This window comes from Schistocerca piceifrons, chromosome X (assembly GCF_021461385.2).
Source record: "Schistocerca piceifrons isolate TAMUIC-IGC-003096 chromosome X, iqSchPice1.1, whole genome shotgun sequence".
Taxonomy (NCBI): Eukaryota; Metazoa; Arthropoda; class Insecta; order Orthoptera; family Acrididae; genus Schistocerca; species Schistocerca piceifrons.
In genome coordinates, this window is record NC_060149.1 from 425,662,706 (window position 1) to 425,678,462 (window position 15,757).

A 15,757-nucleotide genomic window follows, 5' to 3' on the forward strand; every position below is an offset into this window, starting at 1 on the left:
GACCTCAGATGTTAAGTCCCATAGTGCTTGGAGCTTTTTCACTTTCGGTAAAATTCACACCTACCAGCACCTAATTTCTTTCCTGGAAATGTATTACAGTTTAAAATCAGGTTCCGAAATCTCTGTCTAACCATTATATAATCAATATGAACTTTTTGGTGTCTCAAGGTATTTTCCACGTATGCAATCCTCTTTCATGATTCTTCAACGTGGTGTTAGCAATGACTAAATTATGCTACGTAACAGGCGGCTTCACCTTTCATTCCTTTTTAACAGTCCAAATTTTCCTATTATTTTTCTTTCTCTTCGAAATACACTCCCCCATGACAATTAAATTTTCCTCTCCCTTAATTGTCTGAATAATTTCTTTTATCTCATCAAGCGTGCGAAGTTCTGTCCGAGCTTCGTCCTACATCATCTTCATGTTTCGATACAGCTATTCAGACAAAATGCTATCCTATAACAAAGGTGATAATTGTTATCGGAATTAACCTTCATTTTTCGCACCAGCCGACCTGTCATGTTTGAGGTGTACCGACGTAAGGTGCACATTTGGTATCCAGGCACCCTTTGGAATTTGGCACAGAATATCAGAGGTAACCCAAAAGTAAATATCTGTTATCTTCCTTTCACATGACAATATTTGGCCTGTTACTTTTCTCCTTGGAATACATCTACTCATCTCTTTTTCATTTTGAGATGGTTAATTGTTTACTGTTCGAAGAACGCCGTGATTTATCGCTAAGATCTGCATATAAAGTTTCCTTATTCAACAAACAGTTTCGTGCCACAGACCATCATGGGATTCATGAAAACATTTAAAACATCATACTAGGGGCTAAAATCAATGGCGTCAGATAATAAAGTCCGTGAATTCATCGCTGTTGTCAAACAGTAAGAAATTACGTCGTCAGTCATACAACTGTGCTAAACACTGCACTCATTCGTAAACAAGTAAACCGTTAAAATAACATGACTGTTAATATAACATGAATGAGTGCACCATTTTGCACATTTTTTACCATTTGAGAACAGCGACAAATTCATGGATTTTATTTTTTGACGATACTGATTTTATCGCTTTGTGTGATGATATTAATATTTTTATGATCCTGATGGTAGACAGTGGATCGAACTGGTTTCTCAATCAAGAATTTCCATGAGCAGCTTTTGGCGGTAAATCAGACGTTCTTCAAATATTGGGAGCTGTGGGGTACCACATTCTTAAAATGTTTATTGTTCCTCAGATGCTTGAATGGGACTGAGGATTTATTTTTGAACTAGACAGTGAACTTTCTCATTGGAGTTTGAAAGATCATATCGTTCAGCAGACGATTTTTCGTTGTGATGGTCCGAAAATTTTGTTTTCGCGCTCTCCCATGATAACCTCATTAGATGTGTCGGAAATATTAAGTAAAATATCTTGAAAATTCTTGTACTTGGTCCTGAAAATCTTAACGATCACTTTATACAATAGTTTCATTCAAAATTCTTTGACATTCAGTATCTACAGTTATTGTATCGAACTCCCTTGCACTGTAGACTAATGCACGGACTACAAGTGAATTTTGATTCTGTGGGTCATGTGCCGCCGAAGGATAACAGGAGGAGGTTTTTCATGTTTACTATTAAACCCGATGACATATTCAACACTTTTGTATAATCTCTATCATGTACACCGCAAATACTAATGATTTGTGTAGGCTGGGTAAAATTTTCAGACATTGTCTTATCTTTTGTCAACATTTATCTGGTTTCTATTTACATTGAACAGCCAAAGGAACTGGCACACCTGCCTAATATCGTGTAGGGCCCCCGGGAGCACTCAGGAGTGCAGCAACACGACATGCTATGGACTCGACTAAAGTCTGAAGTAGTGCTGGAGGGATCTGACACCCTGAATCTTGCAGGGATGTCCATAAATCCGTAAGAGTACGACGGGGTGGAGATCTCTTCTGAGCAGCATGTTGCAAGGCATCCCAGATATGTTCAATAATGTTCATGCCTGGGGAGTTCGGTAGCCAGCGGAAGTGTTTAAACTCAGAAGAGTGTTCCTGGAGCCACTCTGTAACATTTCTGGACGTGTGGAGTGTCGCATGATACTGCTGGAATTGCCCAAGTCCGTCGGAATGCACAGCGGACATGAATGGATGCAGGTGATCAGACAGGGTGCTTACGTACGTATCAACTGTCAGAGTCGTACCTAGATGTATCAGGGGTCCCATATTACTCCAATTGCACACGTCTCACGCCATTACAGAGCCTCCACCAGCTTGAACAGTGTCCTGCTGACATGCAGGGCCCATGTATTTATAAGGTTGTCTCCATACCCGTACACGTCCATCCGCTCGATACAATTTGAAACGAGACTTGTCCGACCAGACAACGTATCTCTAGTAACCAGTAGTCCAATGTCAGTGTTGACGGGCCCAGGCGGGTCGTAAGGCTTTGTGTCGTGCAGTCAACAATGGTACACGAGTGGGCCTTCGGCTCAGAAAGCCCATATCAATGATGTTTCGTTGAATGGTGCGCACAATGACACTTGTTTGATGGCCCGGCATTGAAATCTACAGCAATTTGCGGGAGGGTTGCACTTCTGTCACGTTGAACGATTCTCTTCAGTCGTCGTTGGTCCTGTTCTTGCCCGATATTTTTCCGGCCGTAGCGATGTCGGAGATTTGATGTTTTGCCGGATTCCTGATATGCATAGTACAGTCATGAAATAATCGTACGTGAAAATCCCCACTTCATTGGAGATGCTGTGTCCTATAGCTCGTGCGCCGACTATAACACCATGTTCGAACTCACTTAAATTTTGATGACGGGCCATTGTAGTAGCAGTAACCGATCTAACAACTGCGCTAGACTGTTGTCTTATATAGGCGTTGCCGACCGCAGCGCCGAATTTTGCCTGTTTACATGTCTCTGTATTTGAATACGAAGGCCTATACCAGTTTCTTTGGCGCTTCAGTGTACATAATTATCAGTTTCATAGACAGAACATTTTGTTAAAGTCTGAGATGCCTTTCAATATCAGTTTGTCGTACGCACATTTCCGTCACTTTAATTCGAATTAAAGCTTTATTTCCATTTCAAAAGGCTTGAGAACTAAGATGTTAATTTTTAAGCGTATCTATTGAACAAAAGGCTATATAATGAACATAGCATTAATTTGTGCTTAACAATAGCTCTGTAGTCAGTTTTCTGTGCTCTATTAAGGTAATATTCAGGCTGTCCTACATAGAACTACAATTTTCCTATTGTTGTTATAAAGGTGTCGAATTGATGTCATTATTGTCCTGTCAATTGCCCTGTTAGGTCGCCAGAAGGGAAACATATACTTGTCTGTTCGACTAATACAACGTTCAAGGACGTCAGGCAGTAGAACAATCGTATTAAAAACTATAATTCTTTTGTGAAGTAAGCAAAAACAGATATGAAGCTGAGTCCGCAGACTTAATTCGTGTGGCCGTAGCTTTTGGCATTGTCGGCAGCAGCGCACTACGAAAGGCGTGCCATGCTTGGGATACTCACCGCTGAAGGCGTGGACGAGCCGGTGGTAACGGTCGACGGCCAGCCGCACCAGTGACGTCACGTTCGACGCCTCCTCGCATTCTCCGTCGCAGAACAGGGCCGCCAGCGTCCCAGTTTTCAGCCTTCAAAGAAGAGGAATACTATTTCAGTCAATGTCGTCAAGGATGTAGAAATTTCTCTCTGCTTTGCAGTTTAGCATGCGTTATAGAACACTATGAAAACTCGTATCGTATGAAAAACAGCAGTGCAGTCGTCAATCGATTTCCTGCTCCAAAAATTGCGATTGGGATGAACCAAGTTAACAAAGGAAACATTAAAATTTTGAAATAAGCTGATCACACTAATAACGTTGATGTTTAATGACATCAAAGTTGATTTCATAATTGAAAATGTAGATAATGTAAGCCGTTGTATTCTAAGTACATCCTTAGACTAAAACTTCATAGTAATAACAGATTACAACTTAACAGTAAATCTGGCAAAAGTGATGGACTAGGTAGTCCTCAGTTGCACCTATCATATTTCTACGCAGTTATCAGATTGTCTCGTGGTACTGAGTATAAGAATCGTCGCATTTACAGTTAATAGATGACATTAATGACAAGTAAACAACTTAAACAAAATTAGTGGACAGTAAAATACAATGAAAAGCACTGCCATCACTACAGTACCAATGCGAAAAGCCAAATTTTGTAATATTAGTGAGCTATAGTATTCTTTAGTTGTCGGGGAAAGAGAAACTGAGATGCAATAAATTAGTGTTGTAAGATATATAAAAAACAATCACACGTGTCGGTAAGTCCTTTACATGTTTTGCTTCAATGATAATAATTTTATTTATTTTATTTTACACCTCCAGTTCCGTAGGATCAAATTGCAGAGCAAATTTCCAGGGTCATGGAACGTGTAAGCACATTAAATTACTATAGAAAAGTAATGATAGATAAAATAAAATATTTATGAATCCAGAGAAACGACAAGCTATAATTTTAAGTAAACGCAATCAACAATATAACACAGGAATCAGCTTAAGGAACCCCTTGACAGAATAGGAGTGACCCATGAGCAAACTCTTCAATTTGGATTTGAAAGCGTCTGGATTACTGCTAAGATTTTTGAATTCTTGTGGTAGCTTATTGAAAAGCAGATTGGATTTATGCCTAGTATTAACTGAGTCAAAGCTGCAAATTCTTGGGAATAAACTAATATTGTTAACAAGAAATCACAGTAAAGAATATATATATTGAGAAGCCAATATCAGAATACCCAGACTAATGAACAGGGGTCGACATGAGGTTCACGAAATTACACTACTTATTGCCAGAGACGCCCCTTTACGAGCCAAAAATTAGGTTTGAGGATGGGACGAGTTACCCCGAAATATAATACCATACGTCATAAGCGAATGAAAATAAGCAAAGTAGACTACTTTTCGTATCGAACTATCACTTACTTCAGATAGCGTTCTAACAGTAAAAATGACAGTAATCAGCCTTTGAACAAGATCCTGAACGTGGCATTTCCACGACAGTTGACTATCTATCTGAACACCTAGAAATTTGAACTGTTCAGTTTCACTAATCATATGCCAATTAAAACGTCAGGTTTTGGGGAATTGTGTGTTAGAAACTGCAAGAATTGAGTCTCGCAGTGATTTACTGCTAGTTTATGGTCTACAAGCCATGACCTTATGTCTTGAACATCACTGTCTGAAACAGTGTCACCGTTCCACACAACATCCTTTACTATCAAGCTAGTGTGATCAGCAAACAAAAATATTTTACAATCATGTGTAGTACTTGAAGGCATATCATTTTTATATATAAGGAACAAGAGTGGCCCCAGCACTGATCCTTGGGGCACCTTCCAGTTGATCGTGTCCCACTCGGACCTCACATCACAGCCATTCTCAATACTGTGGAGAGTGATCTTTTGCTGTCTTTTATTAAAGCAAGAGGTGAACCGGTTGTGAGCTACTCCCCGTATTCCATAATTATTCATTTATTATTCGATATTTAAAACAAATATCAGTAGTGCAACAGGTAACGTAAAATAATTTCACTGCTCGTGAATGGAGATAACTATTCTTATATCTTTCAAAGCGAAATGCGATACTGTTCCGCAGAAATAAGAATTTCTGTGACAACCGAGATTTTTGATATTTAAAATGCTGATCACACATTAAATCACCTGGGGGATTTCTCTGAGGCTGTATTAATTTTTGATTATCTAGAAACTCATATTAGAATCGCGACGTATTGATGTCACTGAAGATAACTCTTACGTATGCAAATATTTGAGAATTAGCTTTAACTACTTTTCAGCTGCATGAAAAGTATGGGTTGTACTCTGTTAATTCGTTGTGTCCAGTAATTTACTATTACTATTAACTGAATTTCTTGGTAGTGCCTGCAGAATGTGACTATAATATTAAATAAGAAATACTTTGCTAATTTTCTGCACTATTATGTTTATCTGATGACGAACTGGCTTTCGGCGTCTTAGGCCATTTTCAGGTGACAACTTTTACATTAATCTAACTATTACCATAACTTATATTTTATTGAAGAAAGTTCATCAAACGCCGATATTTTGCCTTCTATTGGCTTACACGTACTTCAACGTAAAATCTCTATCTTCAGGGATGAAATATTTCATTCAGGGTTTCCATCATCAACTGGTAAAGCAGCTACATCTGTATTTTATGGAAACCTGCTTTTCTCCTAAGGATATTGTAGATAAGGACGATGCACAAAAACTTAAGAGCGGTTTCAATGCTTCAATCATATCGTGCAACAACTGGATATGAGAATATGTTGTATGGAAAAGAGAGGAAAATCATCACAGACAAAAAGTGACGCAGATTTGCGTAAAATGATGTGCATGATTCATCGTGCCATGACGGAGCCCATCAATTAAATATCTGATGAATGGAAATAAAACTTAAGCTGTGAGATAGATAATGGTCAATAATATACTGAAGTACAGGCAGTTGGCGGACTTTTATTAATAAAGAAACAAACAGGAATTCGTTAATAGTATTTAACGAAAATTTTACTTTCAGTTAGCGGTGACACAACTTTAACTGGATATTTATTTTATTTGCAAAAATTCCTCTCACTGATCGAGGAAACAAACAGTGTAAGAAATTTGTAACCAAGCATTGTTGACGAGTGTCAGCGATTGATGCTCCTGGCACATATGGAACACATTTCACGTGTCATTGTTGGTAGCAGCACTTGGGAATCACTGCAGGCGAAGGGACTAGCTGTTCCATCGAGAAGTAACAACATAATATGCTCCTCAGTATGCGAAGGAAAGTGGCGAATCGTTGACATAATCGCCTTGAACTCGGCATATTGAGCTGCACCAAAGTCATCATTGACAGCGGCGGGGCGGAGAGGGCTATGATTGCAGTACTGTAATGCAGTTTTTCTAGTGCTAGAACGCAGCAGTTTGCTGTTTGCTCAGTGCGGATCCTAAACAAAAGTACATGTGTGACGGAACTAGTGTGTAAGAGACATTAACAACACCGTCTTCATATACAAGAAATGAAAATGTGACGAGCATGCGCCGAATAATCGAAATCAGATGAAAAAAATCAAGTACGAAATGTAAACATTTTCTTTTGTTCCTTCTTTTAAGGTATGAAGTCACCAAGCAGCTGTTTACTCAGTAAGGCGTATTTCAGGGCGGTCATCAAATTGCCCCACGTCAGTGGGATGGAGTGCTAGTCGCTTCCGTTTACACAAAGAGGTGACAGAATGTCCGTCTCTTCCAGGCCACAAGAGCATATTTTAAGCTAGAACATTATGAGATTCATGGAGCAAAGGGATTATAAAATGTCAGCGCGGGTTAAGGAAAAACCACTCGTGTGAAACACAGCTTGCTTTATTCATGGACGATATATTGCATGTAGTCAATATGATTCCAAAAAAATGGTTCAAATGGCTCTGAGCACTATGGGACTTAACTTCTGAGGTCATCAGTCCTCTAGAACTTAGAACTACTTAAACCTAACTAATCTAAGGACATCACACACATCCATGCCCGAACATCACACACATCCATGCCCGAGGCAGGATTCGAACCTGCGACTGTAGCGCCTAGAACCGCTCGGCCCCTCCGGCCGGCAATATGATTCCATCTTCTTAGTATTGTTAAAGGCGTTAGTAGCTGTAATTCATTGTTAACTAGTAACCAATGCAGATAAACAATTTATCAAATAGGGTACGTGGCACTAGATGATTCGGTTGTTGTTCTTGGCAGAAATACGACGCTGTTTATGTGAAACTCTGTTGGATAAATCTTGAGGATCAGTCTTTGCCGAATACTGTGTAATAGTTCTATTGTTATCATAGTGTACATCACGTGGGGATCAAGAGAAAAAGATAAGAGAGATCAGGCTGGATGCAGAGACATACAGACACTCGCTTTTCTCTTAGTTAATATGTGAATGTAATACGGCAGAAAAGGGACTTCAGAAAGTAAATTACACTTTATTGTGACAGGCCAAGTAGCTTTTATTGAATGCTGCATTACACTTCAAAGTGACACAGATACCTGACGCTACTTTGCAACGTAGTCATCGAGTCTCTGTAAAAAACAATCGGAAATTTCTACCAATCATTCAGTTCCTCAACAATAGAAAGCCGCTCTTTGATCACGTAGCCATTCTAGAACAGCTGTGTAAACATTCTCATCGTCAGAAAAACTGCGATTGCTGCGAATTGGCTCCTCGACTGCCTGGGTATTGTCGACTGTAGTCGGTGTCGATGGTCTTCCTTCCCGATCAGCATTACCCACATCACTGCGGCCTTAGTGAAATTGCTGGTAGCATTTCCTTACAGCTGGACGCGACTTTCAATTTGGTCCACATACCGTCAGAATTTCATGGTGAATCTATGAGCAAGTCAGACGTTTTGACCACAAGAATCTTTTATCTTTTGAGTATGTTTCCCGTTCCGCCCCACTTCGTTCCCACACTGTGCTGTACCTGTTATCCCTACCGCTGCAGAACGGTGTCTGCAGAAAACCGGGAGCATGCACTCTTCTCTGACAATACACCAGTCTTGTCACGCAATGGTCTTAACATGGAACGACATGTATAATTTACTTTTTGAAGTCCCATCCTAGATATACGCTGATGTGCAGAACGAAAGTAACTTTGTATAAAATGCATGTTTGTCCATCAGCTGTTTTTACTTTAAACCAAAACATCGATCGGGTTCAGCCATGGACCATCTTCACGGACAAAGGTTAAAATTTTTTAAGCCACAACATTACATTTGTCAGTATTTACATAAGTGTAGAGCATTATGTGTACACTTGGTATTAGTATGATTGCTTCTAAAAGTCCTGTGTAGTATATTGATATTCATGACATGCTCTACACATTATTTAAGCACTGACAAATGTAATGTTGTCGCTTAAACAATTTTAACCCTTATCCGTGAAGATGGTCCTTGACTGAAACCGGTCGATATTTGGATTTAAAATAAAAGAAACTGATGGTAAAACATGCATTTTATACATTACTTGACGGCTGTAGATAGTCCCTTCTTAAAATGTTTGAAAGGAACACTCGCATGACATGTCAGTTGTAACATAGGTCGATGAAACTTGGACGGTACATAAAAATGGCTGGGACAGTATAGTAGAGAAGTTAACTGAAATAAATACGCAATGAGACGAACAGAAAGAACACTTTTATTCAAAGACAATAATTACACTAGAATCACTGAGATTCATGTTGGTCCCCTGGATAATGCAAAGGGCGTGACCTGGTTCTTAATGGGCCGGGAAATGCATGCTCTTCAACGTGCTCCTATGCCGGCCAGAAGACTAGTAAGGAGTTCTTGTGTTGTCCTCCGGTGCGGTTGACAGATGCTGGTTGGTCGTTGGAGTATGTGGACGTGGTGAAATACGTCTTCACAACGCATCCCACACGGACTAAATAGGATTAAAGTCCATTTGTCCAAATTAAGAATGTAAGTGTTGACCAGATGTGGTTTGAATTCAAAGAAATAGTATCGGCAGCAATTGAGAGATTTATACCAAATAAATTAACAAACGACGGAGCTGATCCTCCTTCGTACACAAAACGGGTCAGATAACTCTGGCAGAAACAACGAAATAAACATGCCAAATTCATGCAGACGCAAAATCCCCAAGGTTGGCGGTCTTTTACAGAAGCTCGAAATTAAGCGCGGGCTTCAATGCGAGATGCTTATAATAGTTCTACAACGCAACTTTTGTCTCGAAACCTGGCAGAAAATCCAAAGAGATTCTGGTCGTATGTGAAGTATGCTAGCGGCAAGACACAATCAGTGCCTTTTCTGCGCTATAGCAATGGAGATACTATCGAATACAGGGCTGCCAAAGCAGAGTTACTAAACACGGCCTTCCGAAATGCCTTCACAAAGGAAGACGAAGTAAATATCCCAGAACTGGAACCAAGAACAGCTGTCAACATGAGTAACGTAGAAGTAAATATCCTCGGAGTAGTGAAGCTACTTAAATCACTTAATAAAAGCAAGTCTTTTGGTCCAGACTGTCTACCAATTAGGTTCCTTTCAGAGTATACTGATGCAATAGCTCCATAGTTAACAATCATATACCACCGTTCGCTCGACGAAAGATTCGTATCCAAAGACTGGAAAGTTCCACAGGTCACACCAGTATACAAGAAAGGTAGTAGGTGTAATCCATTAAATTACAGGTCCATATCATTAACGTCGATATGCAGCAGGATTTTGGAACATATATTGTGTTCGAACATTACGAATTACCTCGAAGAAAGCCGGCCGGTGTGGTCGAGCGGTTCCAGGCGCTACAGTTGGAACCGCGCGACCGCTACGGTCGCAGGTTCGAATCCTGCCTCGGGCACGGATGTGTGTGATGTCCTTAGGTTAGTTAGGTTTAAGTAGTTCTAAGTTCTAGGAGACTGATGACCTCAGAAGTTAAGTCCCATAGTGCTCAGAGCCATTTGAACCATTTTGAACCTCGAAGAAAACGATGTAGTGGCACACAGTCAACATGGATTTAGAAAACATCGTTCTTGTGGAACACAACTAGCTCTTTACTCGCATGAAGTGTTGAGTGCATTGACAAGGGCTTTCAGACTGATTCCGTATTGCTCTATTTCCGAAGGTTTTTGACACTGTACCACGCAAGCGGCTTGTGAAATTGCGTACTTACGAAATATCGTCTCAGTTATGTGACTGGATTCGTGATTTCCTGTCCAAGAGGTCACAGTTCGTGGTAAAACAGAAGTGATTTCTGGCGTTCACCATGGTAGTGTTATAGGCTCTTTGCTGTTCCCTATCTGTATAAACGATTTGCGAGACAATCTGAGCAACAGTCTTAGGTTGTTTGCAGATGACCCTGTCGTTTATCGACTAATGAAGTCATCAGAAGATCAAAACAAATTGCAAAACGATTTAGGAAAGATATCTGTATGGCACGAAAATTGGCAATTGAGCGTAATAACGAAAAGCGTGAGGTCATCCACATGAGTTCTGAAAGGAATCCGTTAAACTTCGGTTACACAATAAATCAGTCAAATCTAAAGGCCGTAAATTGAACTAAATACATAGGAGTTACAATTACGAACAACTTAAGTTAGAAAGACCACACAGAAAATGTTGTGGGAAAGGCTAACCAAATACTGCGTTTTATTGGCAGAATACCTAGAAAATGTAACAGGTTGTCTAAAGAGACTGCCTACATTACGCTTGTCCGTCCTCTTTTAGAATACTGCTGCGCGGTGTGGGATCCTTACCTGATAGGATTGACGGTGTATATCGAAAAAGTTCAAAGAAGAGCAGCACGTTCTATATTATCGCGAAATAGAGGAGATAGTGTCTCTGAAATGACACAGGATTTGGGGTGGACATCATTAAAGCAAAGACGTTTTCCGTTGCGGCGGAATCTTCTTACGAAATTCCAGTCACCAACTTTCTCCTCCGAATGCGAAAATATTGTGTTGACACCGACCTACATAGGGAGAGACGATCACGATGATAAAATAAGGGAACTCAGAGCTTGTACGAAAAGATGTAGGTGTCCGTTGTTTCCGCGCGCTGTACGAGGTTGGAATAATAGAGAATTGTGAAGGTGGTTCGATGAATCCTCTGCCTGGCACATGTAGACGTAGACGTAGATATCCTATTTTCCAAGATCTCCACTACCTCGCCCTTTTCGATGAGGTCGCGCATTGTCATCCATAAAAACTATGTCAGGACCGAAAGCACACCTGAAAAGACACACGTGGGGTAGGAGTACCAGTGTCACAACAACATTGACCGTTGAGTGTGCCGTGTTCAAAGATCTGGAGGTCAGCACGCCAGTGCAACATGAAGCCTCCCCACACCGTACCTCCTGGACCATCAAAACTATCACCTTCGACGATTTTCCTGGGTGCATTGTGTGTCCCCGCCTCTCATTTTATGAGGATACATCCAGCGTTGCTGTACATGAGCGTTTTGGTGATCTAGATGTTGTGGTGAGGCACATTGTTTCTTGGCGTACTGAACTCCAAACCTTTGAACGCGGTATGCTCACCGGTCAGTGTTATTATGACACTTTACTCCTTCTCCACGTGCGTCTTTTCAGTATTGCTTGTGCCCTGACTTCATTTTTACGGATGACAATGCGCAGCCGCATCGATCACCGTTTGTGGAGGACCTTAAGGAACGAGAAGATATTCGGCGAATGGACTGTCTTGCCCGTTCCACCGACGTAAATCGTATCGAGCACGTATGGGATGCGTTCAGAAGACGTACTGTAGCACGCCACATACACTAACGATCATCCTGCGGGTGTCAACCGCACTGATGGAGGAATGGGACGCCTTACCGAAAGAACTCCTTACCATCCTTGTGGTCAGTATGGGAGTACATAGTAGAGCATGCATTGCCGCCCTATTGAGAACCGTGTCCCTGAGGACCATCATGGATCGCGGTGACTTCAGTGTAATTATTATCTATGAATTAATGTGTCATTTCTATATATCTCATCGCGTATTTCTTTCCGTTAGCTTCTATACTGTACTGTACTGTAACACTTTCCTATGTACGGTACAAGTTTCATCGAGCTCTGTTACTCGACAGCGACACACCTCGCGAAAGTTACTTTCGCCCTTACGCTTTGCACACCAGTGTATGGCCTAAATTTCATCGAATTATAAAGGGGCGCTCAGAAAGTTGCCGTTTGAATGTATTGCTACAGTGTATGTGCAACGTAGAGCTACTCCGATATGGGTACATAAGCACTGCATGTAGCCATGGTATTAGTGTTGCATTCGTGTTTTTCCGACTGCGGTAAATGCGGAAACAGAACCAAGGTGCTCTTATTCTTTTCTTGGCTGCTGAAGGACAAAAACCGGCAGACATCTATAGGAGAATGAAGAATGTGTGTGGCAACATGTCTGTTGAAAACCACGGTTTGGAATGGTGCGGTAAGTTCCGTGCTGGTAGCGATTCGACACACGACGTCAGTCGTAACGCAGAAATTACGCCAGCTGAAGTGGGAGACACTTTAGCACCCACCTTATAGTCCTGATCCCTCCCCGTGCTATTATCTAACTTTCGGTCCCTTAAAAAGACTTCGAACGGTCAACGATTCCTCTCGGGTGAGGATGTGCATCAAGCAGTTGCGGATTTCTTCCAGTAGCAGTACACGGTATTTTATCAAATGCATATGTTCAACTTGCATCGGTCGGATGATTGCTTCCTCACGGTGATTTTCCCTGATTGGCATACCGATTCTGGACTGTACGGCCTTCGAGTGGAATGTTTTTGATCGCCCGTTGTATATTACATGGCAATGACATATCATGCTAAAGTTAATTTCGTCGTTGCGTTTTTTACACCAATGTACATGATCGTAAAGATGTTTCATTATAATTATGAGGCTTATCCGTGCCTTCATCTGCTCAGGGAGTGATCCAAGTCCGTTAGGGCTAAGAAAACCAAACTGTAATGACACCCAGACTTCCATACGATGGTGACCTATCACTCAGTCTTTCTTACCTTCCAATGTAAGTATGATGGAAGATGATGGTGTTACAGATCTATCATGGCTTCTAACGCTGGCTTTTTTTTCTTTTTTCTTTCTTTTTTTTACTGGAATCGCTGCTTCTCCTCCTAATAGCTTCTCAGTTCTAATCATGAGGATGAAAGCTTCCTATACCAGTTTTCGCACTACGTAAAAATCATCGACTGTATCGATAATCGAAAGTGGATCCAGCACGTAGCAGTCAGAGATGCTTGCTTTTCAGCTCTACAAATAAAATCTTCGGAACAAATTCGTTTACCTTTATTTTTTAAACCATTTGCATTTGATCGTGAATCATGCCACTGTATCGATGATTGATAATAATGATAACAATAATTATAATAATGAATCTGTTAAGATGTTAGCTTGAAACTATTGATAGTGCACAGGACCGAGCGGAGCGGCGCAGTGGAGCCGTATTCGGGAGGACGGCGATTCAAATTCACCTCCGGCCATGTAGATTTAGATTTTCAATTGTGTTTTCTAAATCGCTTAAGGTGAACGGCGGGACGATTCCTTCGGAAAGGACTCGGTGGATTTCCTTTCCCATCCTTCCCCTATAAGAACCTGTTCTCTGTCTCTATGGACCTCGTCGTCCAGGGCACGTTAAACCCCATTCTTCCTTCCTTCCAAATGATGGAGAAACAATTGATGACGGTGATGTTCTTGGTCTATAGTTAGGGAGTGGAATGATTAGGGATAACTGAAGTGAGGATTTCTTGGAAAACGATTCAGGTTGTATAGTAACAATGCCAACCTGATTTGTGTTTTCCAACAATATTTAAGCTTGAGAAGGTGGTGTAGTTATAAATGAACATGGCATTCGATGCGACAAATCAGCTGCCCTTTACGAACGGGTGCACACACGACGAATTGGTGGAACGGCCCATTTGTCACCAAATACTGTATAATATGCAGCTATAGAATGCAAAGTACGATAAATTATTTTGCAGAAATTTTGGTGGTCCATGTGTTAGTATCAACAGCTGATGCTTCGTAGATGCACCAACTAAAACAGCGTTACAAAGTAGGAGAGAGAATATTATATTTTATTTTCATAGCAGTAAAGTATTCAGTCTGCATTTTGATCCAGGGGGTGGGGGAGGGGTGTACCAGACATGATGTACAGTGCAAGAGACTGCCACAGTATGACCACGACTGTTGTCATGGACATTAAGCTAGGGATTTCTGTCGACCGTACGCACGGGAAAAGCGTTTTAGTACCATTTCATCCATAATCGGATTTGTGGGCATTCACTTGATCAGTTGTTAGACTTCCCTAAAGAGAGAAGAGTTGATTGGTTCAAATGGCTCTGAGCACTATGGGACTTAACATCTGAGGTCATCAGTCCCCTAGAACTTAGAACTACTTAAACCTAACTAACATAAGGACACCACACACATCCATGCTCTAGGCAGGATTCGAACCTGCGACCGTGGCAGTCGCGCGGTTCCGGACTGAAGCGCCTAGAACCTCTCGGCCACCGCGGCCGGCAAGAGTTGCTTGAATGGAGAGAATCCATGAGTTACAGATTACCCAGGATAGCTCTTTCAGGCTCTTCTAAGGGTTGAGGAGGTTTTCAATTAGATCAAAGTAAACCTTTCTGCTCGTTATCATGTAAACCAGGATAGCTCTTTCAGGCTCTTCTAAGGGTTGAGGAGGTTTTCAATTAGATCAAAGTAAACCTTTCTGCTCGTTATAATGTAGACTATAGTAACCAGAGGCCCTTCTAGAAAGCAGCAAGAAGTAGAAAAGAGCAAGAAGTGGAAGATAGGGTAGAACCAACGAAAAAGTCCAGTTCTCAAGAAAAAGCCAACCAGTCTGTAAGCACAGTGTTGACTGATTTTAAAGTGGAGACGTTTTAATAAAATTTAAGGAGGCGCTCTGAAGTTGTAAAGTTGAGCAGTTGGTGCAGTGCCAGTAAGCAGTTTCTGCCAGGCTCGTCGTGAATGTGCTCGATTTTGGCAGCAGTTTCTACTACTTTTGCTGAAAGTTGAGGTGAATATGGATTAGGAGAAGTAAGTTTCCAGTGCAAATTACCGTGAATTGGCAGCTACGTGTCCTGTTGCGATTGCCTACAGTAGTACTGGCTAGTGTAATGATTTTATTGTATTGTGGTCTAGCTTTGTTGTATTTTCCGGTTTTTAATAGGCACTATATTCA

General features: G+C 41.1%; 1 protein-coding gene across 2 annotated transcripts in view; it reads right to left on the reverse strand.

The window, feature by feature from the left end:
• LOC124721423 (elongation of very long chain fatty acids protein AAEL008004-like) overlaps positions 1–15,757 on the reverse strand; it is a 350,642-nt gene that overhangs the window by 98,145 nt on the left and 236,740 nt on the right. For both annotated transcript variants that reach the window (XM_047246397.1, XM_047246398.1), the window contains exon 3: positions 3,535–3,656. In XM_047246397.1, the coding sequence (XP_047102353.1) occupies positions 3,535–3,656 (122 nt within the window). The remainder of the gene's footprint in view (positions 1–3,534; positions 3,657–15,757) is intronic.